Source organism: Spinacia oleracea, chromosome 4 (genome assembly GCF_020520425.1).
Source record: "Spinacia oleracea cultivar Varoflay chromosome 4, BTI_SOV_V1, whole genome shotgun sequence".
Lineage (NCBI taxonomy): Eukaryota > Viridiplantae > Streptophyta > Magnoliopsida > Caryophyllales > Amaranthaceae > Spinacia > Spinacia oleracea.
The window spans coordinates 86072097-86099603 of NC_079490.1; the positions used below are offsets into that span (position 1 = coordinate 86072097).

At 43.2% G+C, this 27507-nt stretch overlaps 1 protein-coding gene across 3 annotated transcripts; it reads left to right on the forward strand.

Annotated features, from left to right (window-relative positions):
* The first annotated feature begins 228 nt into the window (after positions 1 to 228).
* On the forward strand, positions 229 to 24360 carry LOC130472345 (uncharacterized). 3 transcript variants are annotated; one of them, XR_008932451.1, is made up of 2 exons: positions 229 to 4685; positions 24078 to 24360. XR_008932451.1 is itself a non-coding variant. In XM_056843035.1 (2 exons), the coding sequence occupies exon 2, from the start codon at positions 5566 to 5568 to the stop codon at positions 11290 to 11292; it is 5727 nt and encodes a 1908-aa protein (XP_056699013.1). In that variant the 5' UTR covers positions 287 to 4247; positions 4492 to 5565; the 3' UTR covers positions 11293 to 14044. The 3 variants fall into 3 exon arrangements, 2 of the variants coding, with proteins under 2 accessions (XP_056699013.1, XP_056699012.1); XM_056843035.1 differs by lacking the exon at positions 24078 to 24360 and having other exon boundaries at positions 287 to 4247; positions 4492 to 14044; XM_056843034.1 differs by lacking the exon at positions 24078 to 24360 and adding an exon at positions 5088 to 14044 and having other exon boundaries at positions 298 to 4685.
* The last annotated feature ends 3147 nt before the right edge of the window (positions 24361 to 27507 follow it).

A 27507-nucleotide genomic window follows, 5' to 3' on the forward strand; every position in this document is an offset into this window, starting at 1 on the left:
CAATTCGAAGAAGATAACAACAACACATATTGTACGGGATACTCCCGTAGGCCCAGTTCTATACCAGAATATCATATTCTAGTATTATGGGCCCAAAGAGTAATAAAGGCCAAGGCCCAATCCATGACCTAATAATCTATCAAACCCCTATAAATACTCATTTTAGGGGAAGGTAAAGGGACTTCTCTACACTCTCTACTCCCTCCTCTCTGTACTCCATCTCTTTATGATATATTACTAATGTTGGGCGTCGGAGGCTCCGATTCGGGAAACCTCCCTCGGGTTCGAGTTCACTTTGCAGGAAATCACCTCCACATTCAAGATACGAAGATCCGACCACACCACCCGATTCCAATACCGGAACAATTGGCGCTAAAAGGAGAGGCACAATAACATATCATTGTGCCATCGAATCTCCGAGAGAGTAGAGGAGTATTCTATTGTCTTAATTCATTACTGTCATCTAAGAAACAAATTCGCATCTCAAATTTACACTCACAAACCAAAATTAACGAAGGCCCACAAGGCCATAAAGTCACAAATCAGTCCGTAAGGAAGATCTAAGAGTAAAAAATAATAAGAACATTGCAAATGCCAAGTTTTGTCTTCCCCATCATACACAACGAAAAGCCATTATTACAAAGTCCGTTCAGGATAATCAAAGCAAAAACCAGGGGCTCCTAAGTGGATTAGAAAGGTGGACTACACATATCATGAGTTCAAAGATCCCCATTTTCCTTTTAACAAACTTCATTATAGTTAGGCAAAAGTCAGTGCCTATTAAATCACGAATTTGCCCAGAACATTCTCAGATCTAAAGCTTAATTTAAAGAAGAAAAGGAAAGCTAAGCATCAATATAGGGGGTAGGTTAAATTGCTTGACATGGATTTCACCGTGGGCATTAAAGCAAGAAGGATGGTTGAGATCCCAAAATAACCGACGAAGTGCACTGCTGGCATTTTTCCTACCGGCCGTCTTCTACCGGCATCACCGACTAAGTGCCGCTTGCTGAGTTGCTCTGCTAAAGGCGGCAATGCCAGAGCACGGATACCAGCTAAGTTTTCTGTCTCCTTACTTGTATGAAATTAGTAGCAGACCGGTTGGCAGCCAACGTTCTAAATAATCCTCCATGAATACATGGCTAGCCATTTAAATGAACTGTTGTCGGCCTAATTTGCATGCCATATTGCTAAATGTCCTTTTTCCTCAGTTATATTAAGTTAAAGGTTGCATAACTGTATAAATAAGTGTTTCCTTAAAAACCATTTAACAAAGTCAAAAGAATGATTTTGCCGACTGTGATTTCTACCGCATATACCTTCTGGAAAGTCTGTGTTAAAGCATAAGTGCTTATTCTTGAATAGCAGGTGTGTTGGCAATGAAGCATCATAGTTTGCGTATTACCTGCTTGCGCAATAGGAAAACTGTATATATGAAAGTATGATACCGTCTGTCAGCTTAAATATATGGGCATGGCTATACCGGCCAGAATTATCTGATTTATTGCTGGTAAAGATTATCTGATTAATTGCCGGCTGTATAATGGCCGGTAAAGATTACCTGGCTAAGAACACCCCGTAAAATTACTTGACCCATTGCCGACCGCATTATTGTCGGCTAAAACTACATGACTAATTGTCGACTGTATTATTGTCGGCTAAAATTACATAACTCTTTGCAGACTGCATTATTTACCGATTAAAATTATCTGCTTTTTTATCGGCTAAATTATCTGATTAATTGTTGACAAGCCATACGCGACTTGGTGCTTTGAATTGTTGCCGAGTAGCATGTGTGAACCTTCAACCATGTCATTTGCTCCCAGCATGTGTTTTTAGATGATGTTAGGCAAGGCTCATAAGCATCTTTAGCTCACTAACTCATAGATTAATTATTAGCAAGGGTTTAAGCAAGGAATTATCAACGAGCGATTAGTTATTTCCTTATTCGCTACCAGTCTAGATTGAAAGTTAATACCAGTCCAGTGGTAATGCATCCCTATAATTACATACTTTCTGTCGGCCATTTTTCAATGTGCCTAGTATGAAGTCATTTTGAAACAATTTTTATAAGAAGGGGATTGGTGGTCATACCACCTTATGTGCTACCTGTTTGTACCTGATGTTTTCTCGATTAACGGGCAAATAAAAAATACAAGTAAAAGATAAAAAGTAAAAAAGCTGATCATTTCAGTAATAAAAACTTTTAGCCGGTGCATAATCTTACCGGCGCATTGTAGCAATCGTGATAGCCGGTGCATAATTTCAATATTTTCACTATCTTTGCATGACCCTTAACTTTTAGTTGCTATTTGAACTATGAATGTAAAAGTCATCCTATCTGCTGCCGTTTAAAACTTTAAGTTGGTATCGGTCTTGTTTGAGCAATCGCGGCCTGGTTTGATAAGTCATGCCCATGTCATATTCTCTGTAGCAAATGTGCCGAAAAGTTTGAAATTCCTCCTATCATACTTATTGCAAATAAGTGTTGGCATGATGAGCCTGCTACAATTTTTTAGTGTCCTACCGGGTGATTCCTACCGGCTCAAATGTGCAAATCACTATAAAAGTGTCCATAGCCAATCTGCCATATATTGTGCACCCATAGGCATTTAATTTGAACATCTAATTAATTATCCTCTGCCCCATCATTTCTAAATGGTAGAAGATCTGTCGTACTGTTATACTTGCAGTTTTCTCAACTGATGGGCAAAGAGTAGCTGAATTTCAGTGTTAAAGAAATCATCCTTTATAGTTAATGACTCCCATCGTCGGAGTGCGCATATTACCGGCGCATAGTAATAAACTTATTAGCCGGTGCATAATGTTATTATTTTTGGTTCGCTGTCCAGTAACCGTTAGCTTTTGTGAGAGATTGTCTAAATTGTTGCCGTATAATTGTATAAATAGTTAGCAGCCTAATTTTGGGAGCTATGTTTGCAACCGGCTTTATTCAAAGTCGTGCCCATTGGCCCAATCCCCCTTTATGTTTATTTGTTGCCAAATCAGATGTCTCTTAATTCCCTACCAATCATATATACAATCAAAAATCCCCACCAGACTCAGAGGTGCGAGTCATGTTATGAGAGTTTCCGAAAAGTCATAATATAGTACCACTTAATTTACTAGTAATTTCTGCAAGTCTTATTTACAAAATCAAAATCCATACCGGTCTTTTTAAGCGGCCTCGATTTAATTCATTTGTTGTTAGCAAGAGCTTAAGTACTCCAACTGTTTGGTAAGCTCCCAAAGTGTTTGTTAAGTGTATATTGTGTGCCATCTTGTAATAATGAGTACCAAGGGCCGCCTACTTTGATACTACATGCTTGGTCTTTTTTGTTTCTTAAAAAGTCAAGTATGTATATTCGCAGTTACGTGATAATAGGAGGATGCAACCATTTTATTTGCTAGCGGTATTTTAAGCAGCCTAAGTTGTTGAGACTCATAATTAAGTCACCAATAAACCAGAATAAAACTAATCGGTGTCTTAGTTGTAAGACTTGAGCTATAGGTTGTGGTTTTCTATCTGTCTAATATGATAATTTTCTGCCGGCAAAATCCTTGTTGGGATCCTAAATGCAAATCGCACCGTAAATGTTTTTGAAAAATCACACTCGTACCATTTAGTCAGACAATGTCATGCTGTCTAAAGTAATGTCGGCCTAAGAATGGTAGTCTAAGCAGCCTGCAAGGCCGTTCCTTGTTGCATTCAGGTGTGCAGTTCACGTTCTAAACGTTTTTACAAATGCCTACCGATAACTTTTGTATAAAAGGCTACCAGTAAGAGAAGGTAAAATAAGTGAAGTCTTATTCACTTGCTATCATTTACTATTTTGTGCAAGTCTACAATAAGTGTAAGTTAAATAATGCATGCGGATCAAGGTCTAGCATAAACCGTATAAGTATTGATGAAGTCAGACTTTGTTTATATTTCAAAGAGGAATATTTCATGCCTCCCAAAGGTTGGTTGAGGGTAATAAGAAGACTTATTGTTTGCAGGAGCTTCTCATAATGCAATTGTTGGGTAAAAGCTCTTGACATCGAATTTATTGCATATAAATGTTTTGAATAAGGATATTCTTACCATATAATTTGCAACCGGCCTATTTCTTGCCGGACCCGCAAATTTGTTGATTACCAAGGGCTTAGCTCACTTATCGTCAAGGATAATATTAAGCACTCCAGATGTTTGTGAATTGTGCAAGGGTCGCAGCTCAAAGAAGGGCACCATGTTGTGCCGGTAAAAGGTGATAGTAGCATGACTTTATCAAAGTATTACTGGTAGTAGTAAAATTTAGAACTTTAGACCCATTTGCTGATCGCAATTTCAAGTGTTTTACACATTAGGTGATTTCGATTTAAAAATAAAGCATAATGCATTCATGTGGTAATTAAGAGTTGTTAAGGGTCTCATTACATATACAATCCCGTTTGAAAGCGAAAGTGGCAAACTTCAGTTTGTATGTAATTCCTTTGATGTGTATGATATAGGTGCTTAATCCAACCATTGCTTCGCATTTTCCGAGTTCAATCCCATGATGATCCCATGATGACCTATGGAGGACATTCATTTACGGGCGTAGGTAGAAAAATTCTAAAAAGGGGATATGCGCGCAACAATTACAACACTGCATCATGAGCGTAAGCAAGAAAACTCTGGAAAGGATAAGCTCGAAGCAATTACGGTAAAAGTCAGGAAAGCCTCCCTATATCCTTCTCGTGTGCACTTGATGTTAAATATTATTGTACGTGGTTATACGCATGAGAAAGGAACTGCAATTTAATTATTCATTACACTCACATGAGATATGTGTCTACCCGCCATGCATAAGGCACAAAGACATCCTAAAAACAAGCATGCTAGCACTATGATCTTAAGGTGTTATTTTGTTTTAACTATGTTAGCTAATACCAATCATGATGTATGTTGCAATGAATCATGCTTAGAGGTATCAAGTTTCAATCAGGGTAGGCCTTTAGCGGTATGACTAATCGGACTAAAGTCCCGGTAATCGTGTCCAATTCTCTTGTATGTTGTTGGTTGTAACTGTACGGGGTGTCCTACCGGCACCACTTGGTACCGGCAGAACTCCCCGTAGGTAAACTTAACCTGCAGGTAATCTGGTCATCTTAGGTACAAAACCCCTACCGGCAATATTTGCAAAGACCCCTACCGGCATTATCATGAAGATAACCAACCAAGGGTCACTATCAACAGGTCGCTATCTAAACACAAGGGACCCACCTGATCGTACCTTTGGATTGGTCTATATAAGGAGCACCTCATTTATTGCTATGAGGTACACAAACACTAAAACACACTTCTTTCTTACTCTCTAATCATCTCTTAATCATCTCTTAATCTCTCAGTAATCTTACTTAAGCATCGGAGGGGGGATCCTCGAACCACCCTCGAGGCTAGTTAATCCATTCTGTTGTGCAGATATCAACCGACACTCTCAACAGGAATCCAGTATCCCACAGTCAGCTGTTCCCATTCCACACCCGGAACAATTGGCGCTAGAAGGAGGGGACCTCATCCCTTGAAACGGTAGAACAGTCAGCATGGATCTCTCACAGAAAGACGGTAAAAAATCAAAGAAAATTCAGGAAAAAGCAGCAACTCCACAACCGGCGACAACCTTCAAATTCCAACTCTCACTTCTAAACCCAGCCCATCTCTTACAAGCACAATCAATTGTAAGCCCAGCAACAAAAAACACCTCGGTACCGGCACAAAAGGAATTCACAGTGGAGGACGATGATGAGTTAGAAATAGAAAGCCCTGCCAGAGAGCAACCGAAAACTCCGCTGGAGCAGACGCTGCAGGAGCGCCTGTCTCCCCTATCGGAAGTATTCACGGGAGAGCAATTGAAAACACTGTCGGCGGTGATGGCCGCTTTGTCAGAGTTACCAGCCTCGCAACAGCCAGGCTCAGTCTGCAGTCTAAGAAAGACCAGGTCGGCGATTCCCCAGTTACCCGTTAGGGATCTCCTAACCGCCCTGAATCAAGAAAACACCCCAGAAAAAAGAAAGCGCTCGGATCCGGCAGAAACAGAATGGCCTGAAACAGAGCAAGTCCCAACCGCGGAGTATGAGCGAAGAGCGCCGGTTCTACAGATAGCTAGACGACAGACAATCCAGCCAAAGGATTCTCCTCTGTGCAGAGAAATCCTAGAAGAAAGGATGGAAAGGATAAAAATCCCGACAGGGAGATACGATGGGACGACGGATCCGGAGGATCACTGCACCACATTCAAACAGCACATGATGCTGTACACAGATTCTGACGCCATGTGGTGCAAAGTATTCCCATCCACACTCTTAGGAGTTGCAGCAAGCTGGTATAAGGGCATAGAGGCACACTCCATTTACAGTTTTCGACAGCTGCAGGCGTCGTTTTTGTCACGATTTGTGAGCAAACAGAAGAGAAAGAAATCGTCGGGAGAGTTAATGTCGTTTGCTCAAAGAGATAGAGAGTCGTTAAGAGATTATCTCACCCGCTTTAACAACGAATCAATCACTATTCCCAATTTGCAGCAGGAGGTTGCTGTTCTGGCTCTGATGAGGGGAATGCAAGAGTGCGAATTCAAGAAGTACCTTAGCCGGAAATCATACACTAATCTGGGCGACGTCCTGCACAAGGCCAATGAGTACATCAGGGGGGATGAAATGATGAAGATCTCCAATGTGGTAGTGGCAACCGGCGGAAATGTCGGGTATAATCCAGGCTATAACCCCCAGGCGGGAAAAGGAGGAAGCAATTTTCACCAGAACAATAATCAGCAAGGGGCAAGCCAGAGAAACCAGAATAACAGAAATGCCAATCCACAGGGGCAGAGACCCCGACAAGACAGAAGGGAGTCCAGAGGACTCTTTGATAACTACACTCCGCTGAACACACCGCAGACGACAATTTACAACATAAACAACAAGATGGACGGTTGGAGAAGGCCGCCACCAATGCAGAGTAGGAAAAGAAATGTCAAGAAATTCTGTGACTTCCATAACGAGCACGGCCACCTCACAGAGGACTGTAGAGACCTCAAAGACAACATTGAGGATATGGTCAGAAAGGGGTATTTTTCGCAGTATAGGGCGAGACAGGGAAATGGTAACAACAACTCGGTGGGGGGAAACCCTACCAATTCATACCGGCCACAACAGCAAAATCAACAACAATACCCTAGAATCGAACAGCCATATCAGCCACCTAGAATCGAGCAAAAACAGCCGGAAACCAGTGCCAGAGCAGAACAGAGGGATGGCGGGAAAAAGCCACCCGTGTATGTAATTTCTGGCGGTCCAGTCCACGGAGGGACGATAAGCGGCGCCAGCAGAAGTTTGGAGGAACACAGTCACATGGTAAATTATCATAACACAAGAGTGTGGCCGAACCCACCCAGCATACCAGTGATGACGTTCTCGGAATCAGATTGCAGAGGCATCAATTTCCCGCATGATGACCCGCTAGTTCTCACAATCGATATAGCAAATGCCGACGTGAACAGAGTACTGGTAGACGGAGGCAGCTCAGCAAACATCATCTTCTGGGAAGCCTTCAAACAATTGCACATACCAGAAGACGAACTTCAAAGGGTGAACTACCCAGTAATCGGTTTCTCAGGATCTACAGTGTACCCAGAGGGTAGCATACGGCTGCCGGTGAAAATCGGAGAAGGATCTGAAATGCGAGATCTCATGGTGGATTTCCTAATCATCAAAGTACCAGCGGCCTACAATGTGATCATCGGTCGCCCATTCATACATGACGTGCAGGCGGTAGTCTCCACCTATCACTTGACAATGATATATATGTCGAACCTGGAAAGGCCGGCAAAGATAAGGGGAAGTCAGTTGGCGGCAAGATCCTGTTACTTGACTGCTTTGAGAACACCGGGAAGAATGGTCCCAGAAGTAAACCTGACTACTGAGCCGGCAAGGCAAGAAGTAAACTGGACTACTAAGCCGGCAAGACCAGAACAACTGCCAAAAAAGAAGAACTGCACGAAAAGAGGTCGAACTGACCTGGACATGGAACACTTCGATGAGAGACCGGTATCAGCACCAAGACCAATGCCAGATGGTTTGACAGAAAATATTGAGTTGGAGGTTGGAAACATGGATAGAACGGCCGTGATCGGTACAGAAATGGGGAGTGACATGAAGGTCAACCTCATCAGCTTGCTGAGGGAACACGCGGACATCTTTGCATTCTCAGCGGATGAGATGCCCGGTATTGATCCAGAGATAATGGTCCACCGGTTAAACGCCGACAGAAATGTTAGGCATGTACGGCAGAAAAAACGTAATTTCTCCACAGAAAAAATGGCAGCAATACAAGAAGAGGTGGATAAACTGCTGGCGGCAGGTTTTATTGAGCCACGTGACTACCCTGAATGGTTGGCAAATGTAGTAATGGTGAAAAAGCCGAGTGGGTCATGGAGAATGTGTGTAGATTTCACCAACCTTAACAGAGCATGTCCAAAAGATTTCTATCCACTTCCACGGATTGATAGGCTGGTAGACTCTACTAGCGGCCATGCAATGCTCAGTTTCCTAGATGCCTTCTCAGGGTATCATCAGGTCAGCCTGCATAAATCAGACAGGAAGAAGGCGGCTTTTATCACGGATGCAGGAGTTTTCTGTTATAAGGCGATGCCATTCGGGTTGAAAAATGCAGGGGCAACGTATCAAAGGCTGGTCGACAAGGTGTTTGCCGACCAAAAAGGCAGAAACGTGGAGGTCTATGTAGATGACTCTATCGTAAAAAGCCGGAAAGAGGAGGATCATGTTAACGATCTCCGAGAAACTTTTGAGACTTTGAGAAAATACAGGATGAAATTAACCCCAAAAAAATGCGTCTTCGGAGTAAGGTCGGGAAAATTCCTGGGGTTCTTGGTCAGCGAGCGTGGCATAGACGCTAACCCTGAAAAAGTAGAAGCAATCATCAGTCTGCCGCAACCCAAAAGCGTAAAAGACATACAGCGGTGGACAGGAAAAATGGCCGCCTTAAACAGATTTGTGAGCAAGTCGGCAGATAAGCAAATGCCCTTCTTCACAACCTTGAGGCAAAATAAGAAATTCAAATGGGGGCCGGCAGAGCAAGAGGCTTTTGAAGCTCTAAAAATTCACCTAAAGAACCTGCCAACAATAGCAAGGGCAAAAGAGGGCGGAAAATTACAATTGTACATATCGGCGTCGCCAAAAACAGTTGCAGCAGTACTGGTAGCCGAAACAGAAAACAAAGGGCAGCAACCAGTATATTTTGTGAGCCATGTGCTAAACGGCCCAGAAACAAGATACACGGTTGTGGAGAAAATGGCATATGCAGTCCTTATCGCGGCTAGAAAGTTAAGACCATACTTTGATGCGCATACAATCGAAGTGCTAACAAACTTTCCTCTCGAAAAAGCCATCAGCAAGCTAGATACATCAAGCCGGCTGCTAAAATTGGCAATAGAGTTGTCCGAGTTTGACTTGGAATTCCGGCCAAGAACTGCAATCAAAGCCCAGGCATTGGCGGACTTCATAGTTGAAGCGTCATACCAAGAGGATGAAGTACAAGCTGAAGTATGGGATGTGTCAGTGGATGGTTCAGCTGCACAGACAGGCAGTGGGGCTGGAATAATCATGAAATCGCCAGGAGGAGACATTTTTGAGTATGCTATAAAGTTTATGTTCAACGCGTCAAATAACGAGGCAGAATACGAGGCAGCAATCGCCGGCATCCAAATGTGCCTCGCAGCAGATGCCAAAAGAGTAACACTCACATCAGACTCCCAGCTGGTAGCAAGTCAATTTAGCGGAGAGTACGAGGCCAAAGAACCTTCAATGGTCAAATACCTGGAAAAGTTGAGGTCAGTGTCGGCTCAGCTAGAGAAATTCAGTATTAATCTGGTATCCCGAGCAGAAAATACGCTGGCAGATGCACTATCAAAGTTAGCAAGTTCAAATATCGCCGACTTGAAAAGAACAGTCATGATGGAAGTCATGAATAAGCGAAGTACGGAGTCGGAGGAAATACGAGTCATGGCCATCACAACTACCTCAGAATGGTACGATAATATCCAAACATACATACAGACTGGAGCCCTACCAGCAGGTTTGGCAGAAGCCAAAAAGACAAAAAGGGACGCGGTTTGGTACATCATCCTGTGGGGACGGTTGTACAAAAAGTCATTTAGCCTGCCATTCTTAAGGTGCCTGACAGCATTCGAGTCAGCAAGGCTGATCGAAGAGATGCACGAAGGGACATGTGGGAACCATGCCGGTGGAAAACCCCTTGCCATCATCTGTCAAAGGCAAGGCTATTACTGGCCAACAATGTTAGAAGATTGTCGAGCATATGTAAAAAAGTGCGAGAAATGTCAAAAGTTTTCAGTTGTGATAAACCTGCCAGCCAATGATTTGATGCCCATTCTGAACCCAATCCCATTCGCACAATGGGGAATGGATATTGTTGGACCATTCCCAATGGCGGCTGGAGAGCCCAAGTTCTTAATAGTAGCAGTGGACTACTTCACCAAATGGATAGAAGCAGAGCCGGTAGCAAAAATAACGGCAAACCAGGTGAAAAAGTTCATATGGAAAAATATAATAACAAGATTCGGACTGCCGCAGGCAATAGTTTTTGATCATGGATCACAGTTTGATTGTGCACCCATACAATGCTTCCTGGGATTATACAGAGTAAAGTTAGCTCACTCGTCAGTATGTCACCCACAAAGCAATGGGCAAGCAGAGGCGGCGAATAAGCAAATCCTGGCTGCACTAAAGAAGAAGTTAGAAGACTGTAAAGGCAAATGGGCAGATCTTATGCCAGAAATTTTATGGTGCAACAGAACTTCTATCAAGGAGGCTACCGGCGAAAGTCCGTATAAGTTAAGCTTCGGGTCTGAGGCGGTCATACCGGCAGAAATGGCTCTGCCAACCATGCGAATCCAGCATTACGATGAGGAAAGAAACGATCAGCTGCTACGACATCAGTTGGACTTCATGCCAGAAATCCGCATGAAAGCAGAAATCAGTTCGGCAGCATACAAAAGCAGAATGAGCAGAGCATACAACAAGAAAGTGAAACACCGGCCTCTAGGAGTAGGAGAACTGGTACTGCGAAGAACATCGGCAACAGGAAAAGGAAATGCTCAAGGAAAGCTGACAGCTAATTGGGAAGGACCATACCAGATATGGGAGGAAATTGTTCCTGGATCATACCGGTTAATGCAGATGGATGGTACCGCACTCAAGAACTCCTGGAACGCCAGTACTCTGAGAAAGTACTATGTTTGAAAAAACTGTAATGATGATGCATGAGCAGACTGGTTGCAATTGCAGCCTGCATTTTGCTGTTATGTATAATTAGGGCGGTCCCCAAATACGACCAGTCCATAAATGAAGGAAGAAAAGAGCAAAAAACAAACGTTGCATAAATCCACACACAAAGGTAATGTATGGATGTGATCAGTAGCAGTAAAGAAAATAAATGCCGTATGGGCACTTTACTGTGAAGCGTAGCAGTCCATAATAAGTTGATTGTGATTAGTAGCTTTGGAGAAAATAAATGCCGTTAAGGGGCACTCCATTGTGAAGCGTAGCATTCAACGAAGTGTATGGATGTGATCAGTAGCAGTAAAGAAAATAAATGCCGTTTGGGCACTTTACTGTGAAGCGTAGCAGTCCATAATAAGTTGATTGTGATTAGTAGCTTTGGAGAAAATAAATGCCGTTAAGGGGCACTCCATTGTGAAGCGTAGCATTCAACGAAGTGTATGGATGTGATCAGTAGCAGTAAAGAAAATAAATGCCGTATGGGCACTTTACTGTGAAGCGTAGCAGTCCATAATAAGTTGATTGTGATTAGTAGCTTTGGAGAAAATAAATGTCGTTAAGGGGCACTCCATTGTGAAGCGTAGCATTCAACGAAGTGTATGGATGTGATCAGTAGCCGTAAAGAAAATAAATGCCGTATGGGCACTTTACTGTGAAGCGTAGCAGTCCATAATAAGTTGATTGTGATTAGTAGCTTTGGAGAAAATAAATGCCGTTAAGGGGCACTCCATTGTGAAGCGTAGCATTCAACGAAGTGTATGGATGTGATCAGTAGCAGTAAAGAAAATAAATGCCGTATGGGCACTTTACTGTGAAGCGTAGCAGTCCATAATAAGTTGATTGTGATTAGTAGCTTTGGAGAAAATAAATGCCGTTAAGGGGCACTCCATTGTGAAGCGTAGCATTCAGCGAAGTGTATGGATGTGATCAGTAGCAGTAAAGAAAATAAATTCCGTATGGGCACTTTACTGTGAAGCGTAGCAGTCCATAATAAGTTGATTGTGATTAGTAGCTTTGGAGAAAATAAATGCCGTTAAGGGGCACTCCATTGTGAAGCGTAGCATTCAACGAAGTATATGGATGTGATCAGTAGCCGTAAAGAAAATAAATGCCGTATGGGCACTTTACTGTGAAGCGTAGCAGTCCATAATAAATTGTTGTGATTAGTAGCTTTGGAGAAAATAAATGCCGTTAAGGGGCACTCCATTGTGAAACGTAGCATTCAGCAAATTATATGGATGTGATTAGTAGCCGTAAAGAAAATAAGTGCCGTATGGGCACTTTACTGTGAAGCGTAGCAGTCCATAATAAGTTGTTGTAATTAATAATTTTAGAAAAAATAAACGCTGTTAAGATGCACTCCATTTCGAAGTATAACATTCATTTCGAAGTGTATCATTCAACAAGTTAGCAATATAGTGAGGCCGACAACAAACAAGAGTTTATGCTAATAAAATGGAAGTATCATACGCAAAATGAAGTAAACATACACGATTACAGCAGAAAACACTAAAAACCGACAGCCATCACCAAAAAATCTTGCGAAGTGATTAGCTGATCACAAGGCACAAAAGATGTCGATTAAAAACCGACACCCCTATAATAAAACGATGTTCTAAGATATGTTACATCAACAATAAGTGCCCTAACAGCATCTGGCAAAAAGTCAAAAGCCAACCGCCTAAACTAAAAAACCCTAACATGTATGAGGCCGGCTGGGAAAAGTAGAGGATCCGCAAGAAGAGGAGGGTGATGACTGCCAAGACCGTCAAACGGCATGCTCATCACCAGACCAATAGGCATCTTCTGGAACTTGCAATGGGGGCAAGGTTCTTTGATTGGCATTGCAAATCACAGCCTCGGGTAGCTCCTGAGGCTCAAAGCCGGTAGCAACCTTGTACAGCTCTTTCTGCTCATACCCATCCTCAAATTCTTGCCACCCATCCTCATCCAGCTTCTTCACATGGCAAACGACCCGATGAGCAGCGCACCAACCACCATTATGGCGCAAAGTAAGAAGATCATTAAACCAGTCGGACTGGAGAAGCTTATCAACAGCCCTCTTGGCGGCAGTCTTCTTCACCCCAGGCAAACTCTGGTTAAGATCAGTCAGCTCCTGAGTCAGACCGTTTGCTCTCTCAGTTTCAGCCTTCAACTTCGGCTCGACATCTTCCAGCCTTTTGTTCGACGCCTCCAAATCTGAAGAAGCAGTCTCCAACTTCTTCTCGTTATCCTTCAAAGCAGATTCAGCCGCCTCAGCCCGCTTCTTCAGCTCGGCAATATCAATACTATTCTGCGTCAGCTGCATCTGGTTCCAACGATAGACATAATACAAGTCCATGCTGGATTGAACAGCCTAAAAAACAAAACAAAAAGCAAATGAGTAATCAAAAATAGCCGGATAGAAAGTTGTAACAAATTAAGCAAGAAATACCTTGTACAAATCGTTAAAATGCTGAGCAGCAGGGGCGTCAATCGGACCCTGTGGCCTGTCAGCAGGAGTTATCAGATCCCGAAAAGCACGGTAGCCCAAATCCCCACCGTCCTTAGCAGAATCGGTCGCCACCGACTCCCCACATAGCAGATCAATGTGTGGGTAGAACTGATCGGTGGGTTCGCCCCCAGAAGACCCGAACCATGACTTCATTGCTTCCGGGATCTTAAAGGGTGTATCCTCAATCCAACCGCCGGTACGAAGCGGCAGATGATAATTCAGCCGAGAATCACCAGATCGATTCTCACTACGACTAACAGGGGGCATACTAGAATTACCCCCTGTCACAGCGGCCGACGTGGCACAGTGCTGAAGTGGAGCCTCATTCTCGCCGCCACCACCTTCCACGTCCAAAATCTCAATGGACGGCTGCGGAGACGGGTGAACCGCAACAGCAGAATCAGCCGTCTTTTTGAGAATATCGTCAACGGGGAATTCGTAGTTGTCAACAGCAGCCGAAACATCATCGCCGCCAGCAGCCTTAGACTTCTTAGTGGGGTCAGAGCGCCCACTAGTAAGTGACAACCTCTTTCGAGTCTTCCCACCACGGCCGGTTGGATTAGATTGCATAGTGGGCGGTTGCACATTTTTTGGAATAGAGACAGAGGAGGATTTGGTTTTAGAACCGCCGGCAACACGATTCTTTGCAACGGTAGCAGTTGAACGACGGGAGGAGGCCCGTGTGGAGTACGTTGATATGGTGTCGTACTTTCCCTTAGGCTGCGGAGGCTGCGTGCACACAGGTCTCCAATTCTCGTCAAATCCAAGAATTTCTCTATCCAATGTTTTAGTACCTGCAAGGACAAAGACTCAATTAAAGCCGGCAACGAACTTATGCAATACACAAAACTATAAATAGCAATAATAAGTACATCCCATTCAGCTAAAAATATGTTTACCAAAGCAGTGGGTGTTGCAAAGGCCGACAGCGGACAAGGGCTGATTACCCAAAATATAATAGGCATTAGGGAGCCAATTCCGATTAACAGCCTGCTTTTTGCTGAGGCCGACATCTAAAATGTCACACGCCAAATAATCAAAAGCTTTTCTCTCCCGCCGGCCCAAACCACGCTGGCTGTACTGCTCCATTCGAGGCCGGGGTTTAGTAAAAGTCCGTCGGAGTAAAAAGTCGTCAGGAACTTGAACGAAGTAAAAACGATCCTGCCAATCTTTACAGCTCGACAAAGGAGGATGCACAGTCTTCCTCTTCGTTGCGCTATACGCCGACATCTACCCCGTCTCTCCATCCTTCTTCAACCATAACAGCCGCTTGAATAAATTCAACGTCAGCGGCCATTGTTTAAACAAACACAACCAGACATATGAAATAACAGTTCTGATGGTAGTAGGGGTGACTTGGGCCAAGCAGACATTCCAAGCCCGGAATATTTTCTCAACAAAAGGATGCAGAGGAAAGCGAAGCCCAAAATCGAAATGCTTCGCATACACAGCAATATGGCCGGGAGGGCAGTCAAATATAGTTGCACCTTCATCCGGCACTACCAGCTTATACTCAGCCGGTAATCCAAGAAAGGTCCCTCCATGAACCACATGATTCTTCTTTATGATCAGATCACGCCAAGTCGTCAAAATCGCGGTTGTACGAGGAAGACTTTTTAAGGGAGGGAGTTCTTCTTTCCTATGAACATCCGTGGAGTCGTCGGTAAAATAAGGCTGCTCTTTAGCCTCATCCGCAAGAACTTCAGCGACTATCACGTCGGCCGGATCGTCATCATCTGAACCAATACCGTCGTCTCCAATGTCTGCGTCATTCCTACCAGAAACGCCAGCATCATCACCATCATCACCCCTATGATCATCAACATCCTTGCCGGCGGAATCCTCGAAGATGGATTCACCATCAGAGTATTCGCCGGTAGCCATATCTATATCATCATTAACAGGCTCTTTACCAGGGCGGCGGCCGCTAGTGCTAGCCGGTTGTTCGGAAGCCATCCTATCAGCCTGACCAAAAGAAACACCGAAGTTGCCAGTATTAGTTCCATACTGCCCGTGGCCACTGCCGGCGGAATCCAAGAATTCCCGGTAATCACGAATATAATACCGCACCGAAAGGGGAGAAACATCTAAAGCAGGCTCAGAAGCCGGAATAGGATGCTCATGAGACCAGCCCGCAGATGATGTAGGGCATAACAACGCTCTCTCTCAGCCTGATTCAAACCCTCGTCATATACCTCACGAATGGCAGTCCGTCTTAAATTAGATTGAGAGTACGGCTCCTCCCGGGCCCAACTACAATTACTCTCTCGAGGAACACTCCAACCGGTAAACCCAGAAGGCTGAGAAGAAGGGTTGTCCCCACCCAAATTTTTGGTCATTTTGTTTTTAAGGCGGCGGATAATTAAAAAAATTTGACACAACAGAAAAGCAAAAACAAAAAATATATATATAGCAAAGAGTAACAAAATAGAGGAGGGGGTACCTACTGTTTTTCTGGAGTTTGAAATACAAATGAAGCACGCGAAAGAGAAAAACAGGGAGAACCTACAAAAAACACAGAAACGAAGGAAAATCAAACACAAAAGCAAAAGAGAGGAAAAAAAACCCGAAATTCAGTAACGATGAAAAGGGAGGCTAGTAAACCTTGGAAAATTCAAACCACAACAACAGCAAAAGCTTGAAAAGCAAACAGCAGCGAAGTTCAGCGAAAAACCCTAAGGGAAGAGAGAGAGAAAGGTCGGAAGTTCAAGAAAAAAGTGGACGGAATGGAAAAATCTCGAAGAGGTTAAGGATTTTTATAGGTCAAAGGGGGGGTATGTGAAACGTCACGACCCGTAAGTCAAGCAGTTAAAAGGTCAGTTACACTCGAAATCAACGACCCAGATTAAGCGCACCAAATAATGCCCGGGATGAAGGCCACGTGGAAGAACGTGGGTAACAATCTCCCGCCACTTGCAAGATAAAAAATTCAAATAATGCCTAGTCACCCACAGCATCTTCAAGGTGGCCAGTCGTCCAAATCTTTGATCAAGGGGGCTAGTTGCCAAATTTTTTTTCCAAAGGGGCCAGTCGTCCAAATATTTATCAAAGTCGCCCTAATATTTTATCAAGGGGGCTAGTTGCCCAAATTTTTTCTTTTTCTAAAGGGGCTAGTCGTCCAAATATTTTTCAAGGGGGCTAGTCATCCAAATGTTTTCTAAAGGGGCTAGTCGTCCAAATATCTTTCAAGGGGGCTAGTCGTCCAAATGTTTTTACAAGGGGGCTAGTCATCCAAATGTTTTTTAAAGGGGCTAGTCGTCCTAATTTTTTTTAGGGGGCTAGTCGCCCGAATGTATTTTCCAAAGGACCTAGCAATATAATTATTCATTCAGAGCGAAGGCAGTCGGCAAACTGTTCGCGGTCATTCCTCAAAAATACTCGCAACACAGTCAACGCCCGCACTTCACTCTGAGGGGGCTAGTTGTACCACCAGGTATCAAAATAGTACTTATTTTTTCCCGTTTAATCAGAGCAAGCACAACAATTGTCATATATGCGCTTACTCTGAGGGGGCTAGTTGTACGGGGTGTCCTACCGGCACCACTTGGTACCGGCAGAACTCCCCGTAGGTAAACTTAACCTGCAGGTAATCTGGTCATCTTAGGTACAGAACCCCTACCGGAAATATTTGCAAAGACCCCTACCGGCATTATCATGAAGATAACCAACCAAGGGTCACTATCAACAGGTCGCTATCTAAACACAAGGGACCCACCTGATCGTACCTTTGGATTGGTCTATATAAGGAGCACCTCATTTATTGCTATGAGGTACACAAACACTAAAACACACTTCTTTCTTACTCTCTAATCATCTCTTAATCATCTCTTAATCTCTCAGTAATCTTACTTAAGCATCGGAGGGGGGATCCTCGAACCACCCCCGAGGCTAGTTAATCCATTCTGTTGTGCAGATATCAACCGGCACTCTCAACAGGAATCCAGTATCCCACAGTCAGCTGTTCCCATTCCACACCCGGAACAGTAACCAACAATGCAGTCGTCGTGGAATAAAACATTTAAGACAGACTCGTCTAACTGTCAAGCATGTAAAGTTAGTCGCACCGCTAGTAAAAATTAAGTCAAAGAAACGTTGCCTAAACTCTGTATGTGTGATGAGTCTTTCGCAGTGTTATCCTAGTTTTGGGTTCAATAATTGCCTTAAGCGTCCCTCTATAAATGTTGGTAATTGGAAAAGTTAATCTCAATTCAAAGATTACACCTGTATTTGCCGTGATAATTTTTTACCGATAAGAATAATTCGAGGGGGTTTGTACTACCAATAAAATTTTGATTGTAAAAATGAAAGATAAGACTACAGCGTTTCATTAATCACAACACCGGCAACGCTTAAATAGTCTATTTTCCCCCATGCTATGTGCAATAAAGTTCTACAATCGGCTTAATAGTCTATTTTCCCTTAAGTAAAGAGTCTGGGTATTGTCCCTAAATAATCCGCACTCTAATTTACTACTGCAAGAAAGTTGTGCTTTTAAAACTTTTTTAAATAAATGCCCAATGACATCCCAATAAAAGCCAAGGAACTCCTAAGTGGCTATATGTTTATTTACTTGGAGTAAACTACCCACACATCTACTCGTATGATCCGCATAAAAAACTTGTTAAGATCATGATCGTGCTAATACAACTTTCGTATCAAAAGGGTTGAAGTGTTAACTTCCCGCACAATATGATGATGGCATGCTAGTATGTCATAAGATCTACATAATTAAGTATCATCTCTTGTCTAAATACATGTATTCCTTTTAAGTTTCACGATTGATAATTAATCTCTTACCGGTCAAATGTCGTTAACGTCATTTGAAGTGCATATAATAAACAAATTTATTATACTAATAGTTATAAGGATGTTATGCAAACTCACATATGCATGTGATTTGGTTAATTATAATTATCACCTTATATTCTCTACAACAAGATTGCAGGTGCTAAATAGCCGGTGTGTTTGAAGTAAGTAAAAGGCCGACATCGCATATCGAATGTGAAATATAGAAACCAACGAAATGTATGGATGTGATCAGTAGCTTTGGAGAAAATAAATGCTGTAGGGCACTCCATTGTGAAGTGTAGCAGTCCATAAGGAATGGATGTGATCAGTAGCTTTGGAGAAAATAATGCCGTTAAGGGCACTCCATCGTGAAGCGTAGCATTCCAACGAAATGTATGGATGTGATCAGTAGCTTTGGGGAAAATAAATGCCGTAGGGGCACTCCATTGTGAAGCGTAGCAGTCCATAAGGAATGGATGTGATCAGTAGCTTTGGAGAAAATAAATGCCGTTAAGGGCACTCCATCGTGAAGCGTAGCAGTCCAACGAAATGTATGGATGTGATCAGTAGCTTTGGGGAAAATAAATGCCGTAGGGGCACTAGAAGTGTAGCAGTCCATAAGGAAAGGATGTGATCAGTAGCTTTGGAGAAAATAAATGCCGTTAAGGGCACTCCATCGTGAAGCGTAGCAGTCCAACGAAAAGTATGGATGTGATCAGTAGCTTTGGGGAAAATAAATGCCGTAGGGGCACTCCATTGTGAAGCGTAGCAGTCCATAAGGAATGGATGTGATCAGTAGCTTTGGGGAAAATAAATGCCGTTAAGGGCACTCCATCGTGAAGCGTAGCAGTCCAACGAAATGTATGGATGAATAAAATCAAGGGGCTAGTTGTCCTAAAAATTTAAAGGGGCTAGTCGTCCTAAAAAATCAAAGGGGCTAGTCGTCCTAAATATTAATAGTCTAGTCGCCCGAATAAAATCAAAGGGGTTAGTCGTCCTAAATATTAAATAGGCTGGTCACCCGAATAAAATCAAGGGGGCTAGTTGTCCTAAAAATTCAAAGGGGCTAGTCGTCCTAAATATTAATAGGCTATTCGCCCGAATAAAATCAAAGGGGCTAGTAGTCCTAAGTATTAAATAGGCTGGTCACCCGAATAAAATCAAGGGGGCTAGTTGTCCTAAAAATTCAAAGGGGCTAGTCGTCCTAAAAAAATCAAGGGGAATAGTCATCCTAAATATTAAATAGGCTAGTCGTCCTAAAAAAATCAAGGGGGCTAGTCGTCCAAAAAAATCAAGGGGGCTAGTCGTCCTAAAAAATTCAAAGGGGCTAGTCGTCCTAAATATTAATAGGATAGTCGGCCGAATAAAATCAAGGGGGCTTGTTGTCCTAAATATTAAATAAGCTAGTCGTCCTAAAAAATCAAGGGGGCTAGTCGTCCTAAAAAATTTAAGGAGCAAGCAAAATAAATTATTATTTTTATCTGCATATCTTCGACTCATGAGCAGGTGATATCAGTTCTGAAGTGGTTTCAAATTTCAACACAGAATCAAGATATCCGCCCATTCTGTGAACCTCTGCAGATAAGGGGGCTAGTTGTACGGGGTGATTACTTTTTCAGAGCAAGCACAACAGTCTAAGACGGTTGTACTTACTCTGAGGGGGCTAGTTGTACGGGATACTCCCGTAGGCCTAGTTCTATACAAGAATATCATATTTTAGTATTATGGGCCCAAAGAGTAATAAAGGCCAAGGCCCAATCCATGACCTAATAATCTATCAAACCCCTATAAATACTCATTTTAGGGGGGAAGGTGTGAGGGGGTCGAAAAAGCACGAGGCTAATGCGTGACCTCGTCCCTCGTGGGTGTGACGATTCTTTTTATTCAATCAAGTGTAATTGGATTTCCTGTGAGTTTACACCCAATTGACTAGTAATATAGGAGTCGCCATTCAGTTTTTAACGACAATGAGAAAAACTGACAAAACCCGGTTATCGTGACATAAAGGGAGTGCAATTATGTTTGACAGGATACGTTCTGTTCGATTTATGGATCGATTGCGACAGAACGTGTGAACAGTTTCGCAGCGTGAGGCTTAGGCTAAGGGTTGGAGTCAATACTCAGAATATGAATTGTGTGTTATTTTTTCACGTCGAATTTGGGGCTGTATTTATAGGGAAGAGTTCGTGGAAAGATAGAATTGCAGAGTTCTAATCCACAAAGAATTAGGAAAAAAACACGTACCCAGGTATTTTCAGCGCCCAGGCCTGGGCGCCGAAGATTTCGGCTCCCAAAGCCAGGCGTTGAAAATAGGGTCTGGGCTGTTTTCTTAGTCAGATTCAAATTCCTGAAATCCGTAGTGCTTGAGACTTAATCGAGCCTTTTAGTGCGTATCAATTTCATGACGGAATGCGTCTGGGCCCGTTACGAACTCTAGGCTCGTTAAGATTTTAATTAATACGTAACTCTTATTTCCGAATCATATTAGGGATAGGATTCTCGCAGTTTTCTATCTCATTTAGGATTTATGTTGGAGTGCAACACCTAATTCTGACAGGTATCTATCTTTTATGACTTGCCACTTTTAGAAGCTACCATTTACGGCAGTTACTATTTTTAGCAAGTTTCCATAAATAGCAGGTTTCGGGAGAAATGAAAAGGGGAATTGAGATTCGTTTATTTTATAGGAGATGCGTTATCAAGTGGAGATTTACGCTTTCATCATCGAACCTTTCCCTTTCGGGAATGGGGACAAAAGTAGGTGTCTACAGTTAGCCCCCACTTTGACTGAGTCTCGGGATGAGACGATGGTCAAAGTATTAGACGGAGTGCGTCACACAAGCCATGGTGCATGTGACCTGTTTTGCGAGGGTCTCACGAGCCCCCGAGTGATAACATTTGACTTAAGGGTCATCACTTGAAATGTCGACATATCCCTCACATGTCATTGGGATTTGTCAACGGATAGTATAGAATACTCCCTCACTTTGTCATTGGAAGTATCTAAAGAGGCGTAGAAACTCCCTCACTTTGTCATTGGGAGTAGCTACAGATGTTTTCGAAATCAAAGCTATAAAGTGTAATTGGGCCTGGCCAAGCCCAACCACGAGGTAAAAATGTTTTTAAAGATTCTCATTTTCAGGGCTAGCTAAACGAGAAAACCCCATTGTTTTTATGGGACGTAAAACGAAGGAAAATCCAGCACATCGCTCTTTTTTTGGAAAAAACGGAAAACCAATCCTTTTAATTTTTGGAAAAGGGAAAACCAGAAAAAGTTATCGCTGCAGCGACTAAGGACTTGCGCGGTTAGTGACGCAGTCCCCGCCCGCTTAAGGTGGGGGAGCCTGTCCGTTGAGGGTGGACGCCCCGTCCGATAGAAGTGGACGAATCTGTTTTGATGTTTTGAAAATAAGGACCTACGCGGTTTTGTGACGTAGACCCCGCCGGCTAAAGATGGCGAACCTGTCCGCTAAGGGTGGACACCCCGTCCGATAGAAGTGGACGAATCTGTTTTTTGAAATTTGAAGATAAGGACCTACGCGGTTTGTGACGTAGACCCCGCCGGCTAAAGATGGCGAACCTGTCCGCTAAGGGTGGACACCCCGTCCGATAGAAGTGGACGAATCTATTTTGAAATTTGTTTGCGCTTTTTGAAAATAAGGACCTACGTGGTCGTCGTAGACCCCGCCGGCTGAAGATGGCGAGCCTGTTTCATTTTGTTTTTGAAGACTTCATTTTTGGAAAACTAAGGACCTGCGCGGCTAGTGACGCAGACCCCGCCCGCTGAAGGTGGGCGAGCCCTGCCCGCTAAGGGTGGACGTCCCTGAATTCGTTTTTTCGATTTGGGAACTCGCGCGGTTTGTGACGTGATCTTGCCGACTGAAGATGGGCAAGTTCCTATTTCTTTGGTTCTTTGTGATTTCTTTTGAGAATTCCTTTTTATTCATTCTTGCAAGAGCGAATTATTTCGAGGGATGCTCGAATTTAGTTGTAACCTGAACGTGGGCTGACAACGTGTTCAGACGGACCTTTGTCTTGCGACCGTCTGCTTTCGTGATTTTGAGCTAGTCTTTACGGCTCGGCTTGGTCTTCGATCAGGGGACCGTGCACAAGTGTCAATGACGACCTTTCCCTGAGGTCGAACCTGTTGTTTTTTGTTGAGATATCCAAACATGATATGGTGTATGGCGCAGTCCGGGAATGAGATTTTGATCGTGCGCTCCTTGTTGGAGTCTATTTTTTTCGCGAGCCCCCAAGCACTGGGGCTCGTCGGTCATTTTCCGTATCTTGTAATCATGTTTGGGGTCATGTTCGTATGTGCGAGCGACCTTTCATAGTAGTGTGCTACTTTAGCGAAGCCGTGAAGTGCGACTTTAGTTTTCAGGCGACATACGGTTTTAGCTTGGCCCGGATTAACCCTTTGACAGACAAACATTTTTTATTTGGAAAACCAACGACTTAACGATACACATTTTTGGTGTTTCGAAGAATGACCATGATATTTAACTTGTTTTTTGAAAAGTGTACATAAGCGTTTTCTGAGACGAGTCTAAGTTTCGACCAAGTTTTAATGTTTATTTTTTGCTTATTTGGGAGCTAAAGGTGCTTTGGGGCTTGATCCTACTTGCAATAGGGCCTCGTGTTTAGCAACACGGTCTTAAGTCCTTTCCTGGTCCGCGTTTTGTGAAATCTGGGCCTTGGGCTGCATTTTCAGCGCCCAAGGCCAGGCGTTACACATTTCGGCGCCCAGCCGTGGGCGCTGAAAGTCTTTTCCTGGTGATATTTGACTTTCGGATTTCCTAACACGTTTCCGAATGGGATCAGGATGTCACTGGGTGCGTCCAGCTATATATAGGGGCTAGATACGTCCCTATTTTCCACCACTCTCAAATTCTTTCTCTCTTTTTTGCTTTGTTTTAATTACTCATTGCTTTTGCCATGTCGATCCCTACTTTCTCACTCCAACGGACTGTTAGGCGGTGGCTACGGGCCCTTACTCCAACATAAAAGGCTTTGTTAAAAGAATACCACTTAGAGGCACTTTTAGGCTTACAATAAATTAATATTGATTATAACTTTCTGCATGCTGCCCTAAGCTTTTGGGACTCCGATCATCATGTTTTTGCCTTTCGGGGCAACGAAATATGTCCTTTGCCGGATGAATTTGCTGCGATCCTTGGTTATCCTACTAATGCTACTCCTGCTACTCCTGGCACTATTGAAGAGGGTAAAACAACCATAAGGGCTTTCCTAGGACTAGATGATAACATGTTTGCTGAAAATTGTTGTAGATGACAAGGTTAACTTGGCAAAACTTGTAAAACATCATTTTAGGCCTAGTAAGAATATGACCGAACAGAAATTGAATATCCGAGCCCTTGTATTTTGCTTGTTAAATCACTATTTGCTGTCGAATAACAATGGCGCGTTCGGTGACATAAGGTTGGTCCCCTTGATTAGCCAGATGGAAAGTTGCTATTCTATCATGCCGTTGGTTGTTGCCGAGACTTTGCTGAGTGCGGATGAGCTGAAGAAGGATGCCAAATCTGAACATTTTAAGGGAAGCCCCCTATTACTGCAGGTAATCGATTTTCTTCTTTGCGCACGCATACGCCCCTTTTGCATATATTTCTTTTGCCTGGGGCTGAGTTTCAGCGCCCAGGGCTGGGCGCTGGAGTTTTCGGCGCCTGGTCCTGGGCGTTGATACTGCGCCCCAGGGACCGTTTTTTTTTCTTTTCATTCTTTTAATTCGATCGTACCCTGTTTTTGCAGATTTGGCTTGCGGAACGGCTTAGACTTTTGGAAGCTCCTGCCGATCCTAAACATTATCGCCCTATAGCCTTGGGTAACCGAAAATACTTGCACCAAGGCCAGGACGAGGCCGAATGGACCTCCTTTTTTACTTATGGCATCTGTTCTATTAAGTGGGTGGTACCGTGGTGGGGTTTGACTACTATGACGGGGGGTTCTGATGTATCGGTTTATGTTTCCTTGTTGGGGCTATCTCGTCCCATTTATATTTTCCCTTACCGAGTCATGCGTCAATATGGTTTAAGGCAGACTATCCCCTTTTCTGATACGGTACCACCTAAGGTAGCGGCCTTTTCACAAACACGGGTTCTAGCGTGGGCTAAGTATTATGATGGTCTCCCGTGTTGGGCCGTAGCTACAAATGGCTTTGTGGGTCTTTCTGAAAACTACAAGTTGTGGATGAGCTCCGATGATAAAGATGTGAGGACCGAGGCTCGTAATGGGGAGCCGGCTGAGCTTTTGATACCTCGTATTCGTGTTAAGTATAAGGGTCCTGACTCTGCCAGACCTCGTACCTATAGTATTAAGACTGTGAAAGCTCGTCCTGATCGAAAGCGAAAGGAAGTTCCTCCCCGTTCCAGTTTCAGGCCTAAAAAGGTGCCTAACATGAAGGGGCCTGCTGTTGTTAAAAGAAATGCAAGCTCTCGCGGAGATCGTCGCCGGAACAATGTATGGGTTAGGAAGGCTCAGCCGCCTGTAGAAACAGTGGCTAGTCTAGTTGATGATAATAATCCTTCTCCCACCATTGTCTGTGCCCTTGAGGCTGAGCGGGCTATAACTGAGAATGTTTCTGAAGCCTTGGCATCTTAGTGTCCAGGAGCCGGTTCTTATGGAGATTGATATTGGGGCAGCGCAGAAGACTGTGGGGGTGGATCCTGCAAACATTACCCTCTACAAGACTTTATTTGATGATCCGGAAGAACTAGAGTAGTGTAGTTCTTGCTAGGGTGTAGGTGCCCTCTATTTATTTCAGTCGTGTTTGTTTTTATTCTTAGCACTTTTGTTTTCCTTCTTATTATTTTTTAATAAAGGCGTATTTTTATTTTTTATTTTCATTTATTTTGTTTCTCCTCTTTTTTATGTTTTTATATGTCTAACACTTTTTGCACAAAGAATTTTTTTTTTTTTTTTATTAGACCGAATCCTTGGTAAGGATTGCCTACGTATCTTATCAGAATCAGGTCGCGCGTAGTTCTAGCTAGATAAGTTCTAGGATGCCAGATTTTAATAGATATGCCCTGAGGTGGTAGCATATTACTTAACCGGTCAAATGAGTGAAGTATTATCATTATTTTTTCGTCTGCCGTTTTTTTTGCTGTAAGTCGCGTAAAAAATGAAATTCGACTATGTTTTCTATGGCTATATTTTTGGTAAGCCTATTTGGATACGTATTGTACCCCCCAAGTATTCGTTATTTTTCTGTTGTGTGCGGACAAAATGACGAGCACTTTTGAAAAGAAATTTTTTGGCAGGCAGAGAGTTTCAACGCCCAGGCTGGGGCGTCAGAAATTTCGGCACCCAGCCCTGGGCGCTGAAAATGACTTGGGCGGTCAATTTTGGACGCTTTGCTTCACATGTTCTTGCATTTATTTCTTCTTTTGTGCCTTGATATTTTGCTCGTATTTAAAGTCAATTTTGAGGTTATTTTGGAGACTTTTTTGACTGTTAGCGTGAAATGCGTTTTTGTCCGGATTAATTTTTTTTATTCGTGACTCGAAACAGTTTTGAAAGTGGGGTTAGGGTGCGGAAGTTATAAAGATCTTCGTGTAGGCTTTTGAGGTGGGTTGAAGTGCGTGTTATTAGTGAAGGGTATGATGGAATTATGTTTTATGAATCTGTTTTTTTGGTAACATTTGCATTGTTTTTGGATTTGAAATTCCTTTGATTTTGGATTGCATGGATTGACTCTTATGATGACACTGGTTGGCTTTTTAGGTTTTGGGGATATGAATGGGATAGTGTGGTTTATTTTGTGGGTTTCGGGAATTGGTTCCCATGGCACTATTTCAAAACCGAGTGGGCTTTGTTTGTTGGGCCTAGAGTGGGCCGCCTCTTTATTTTTGCAAGTACATTTGGTGTTTATTTAGTGTTAGAAAAAAAATTTAGGAGAAATATTACGCCTTTATTGATTCGGAAAGTAAGGAAAACACACTGAAATAAAACTGACCTATATTCTAAGGGGCTTTAGGACCATCTAAAGTCTCTATTATTTTTTCTATCAATCTAAAGAACTACTAGGCGCTTTTTACTAATGGTGCTCTATGTGGCTCAAGCCTGGGGTTTAGTCTCATAAAACTTCGGTCCTTCACCAGTACTCATCTTGAATTCCATTCCTTTTGCATTGACCCACTGATATGTCTTCACCCATCCGTTCTCGACCTCTTCTAGTGTTGATGCAGGAGAGATTAACCGGGTTGGATCGAAACCTTCATCTTGTAAAGCTAGGGTAGTCATCACAGTCTCGTTCTCCATAGGCCTCGATTCGTTAAACAATGTCCATAGAGCCTGGTTGTCCAATATTTCAGCTGTTTTAGTCTTGGTAAGGTGGGGTGCCTCATCCAAGGTGTGGCAGTCATGGAAAATTTCAAATCCGGGTTTTAGCAAGCCATCCTGAACGAAGGGTTCAGGGAAATCACAGCATGGGTGTTCTTCTCCTTCCCGAACGAACATCCCGTTAAGGGTCCTTTGATACGGGGGAAGGAGGGTAGTTTGTTTGGCTTTGTTAAGGCGTAGCCTAGACAGGCGGTCAGCAATATCTTCCTCCGTTGGTTCATAGCCTAAGCCAAAGGGAGTAGATTTGTTGGGAAAAGGATGGAATGTGTATTCCTTCTTCCTTATGCCCAATGGGGTTCCTGGGAAGTAACCTTGAGCTAACAGCATTCTAGGGATTACTCGGGATGCATGCGGGTCTAGGAATGCTGGATCATAATCTTCGATGAACTGGATTGTTTCTTCCATTTGAAACCCGTAAAGGTCGTCTGCAGTTTCGGCCGTTCCAACCATAGTGCAACTGACGTCGAGAGGAGGGGCGCGGTTTTCTAGTATTACCCCGTTATGGTTAAGTTTAACCATTTGGTGCAAGG

Coding starts and splice junctions, on each gene's coding strand:
- LOC130472345 (XM_056843035.1), top strand. CDS start 5,566: ATGGATCTCTCACAGAAAGACGGTAAAAAATCAAAGAAAATTCAGGAA.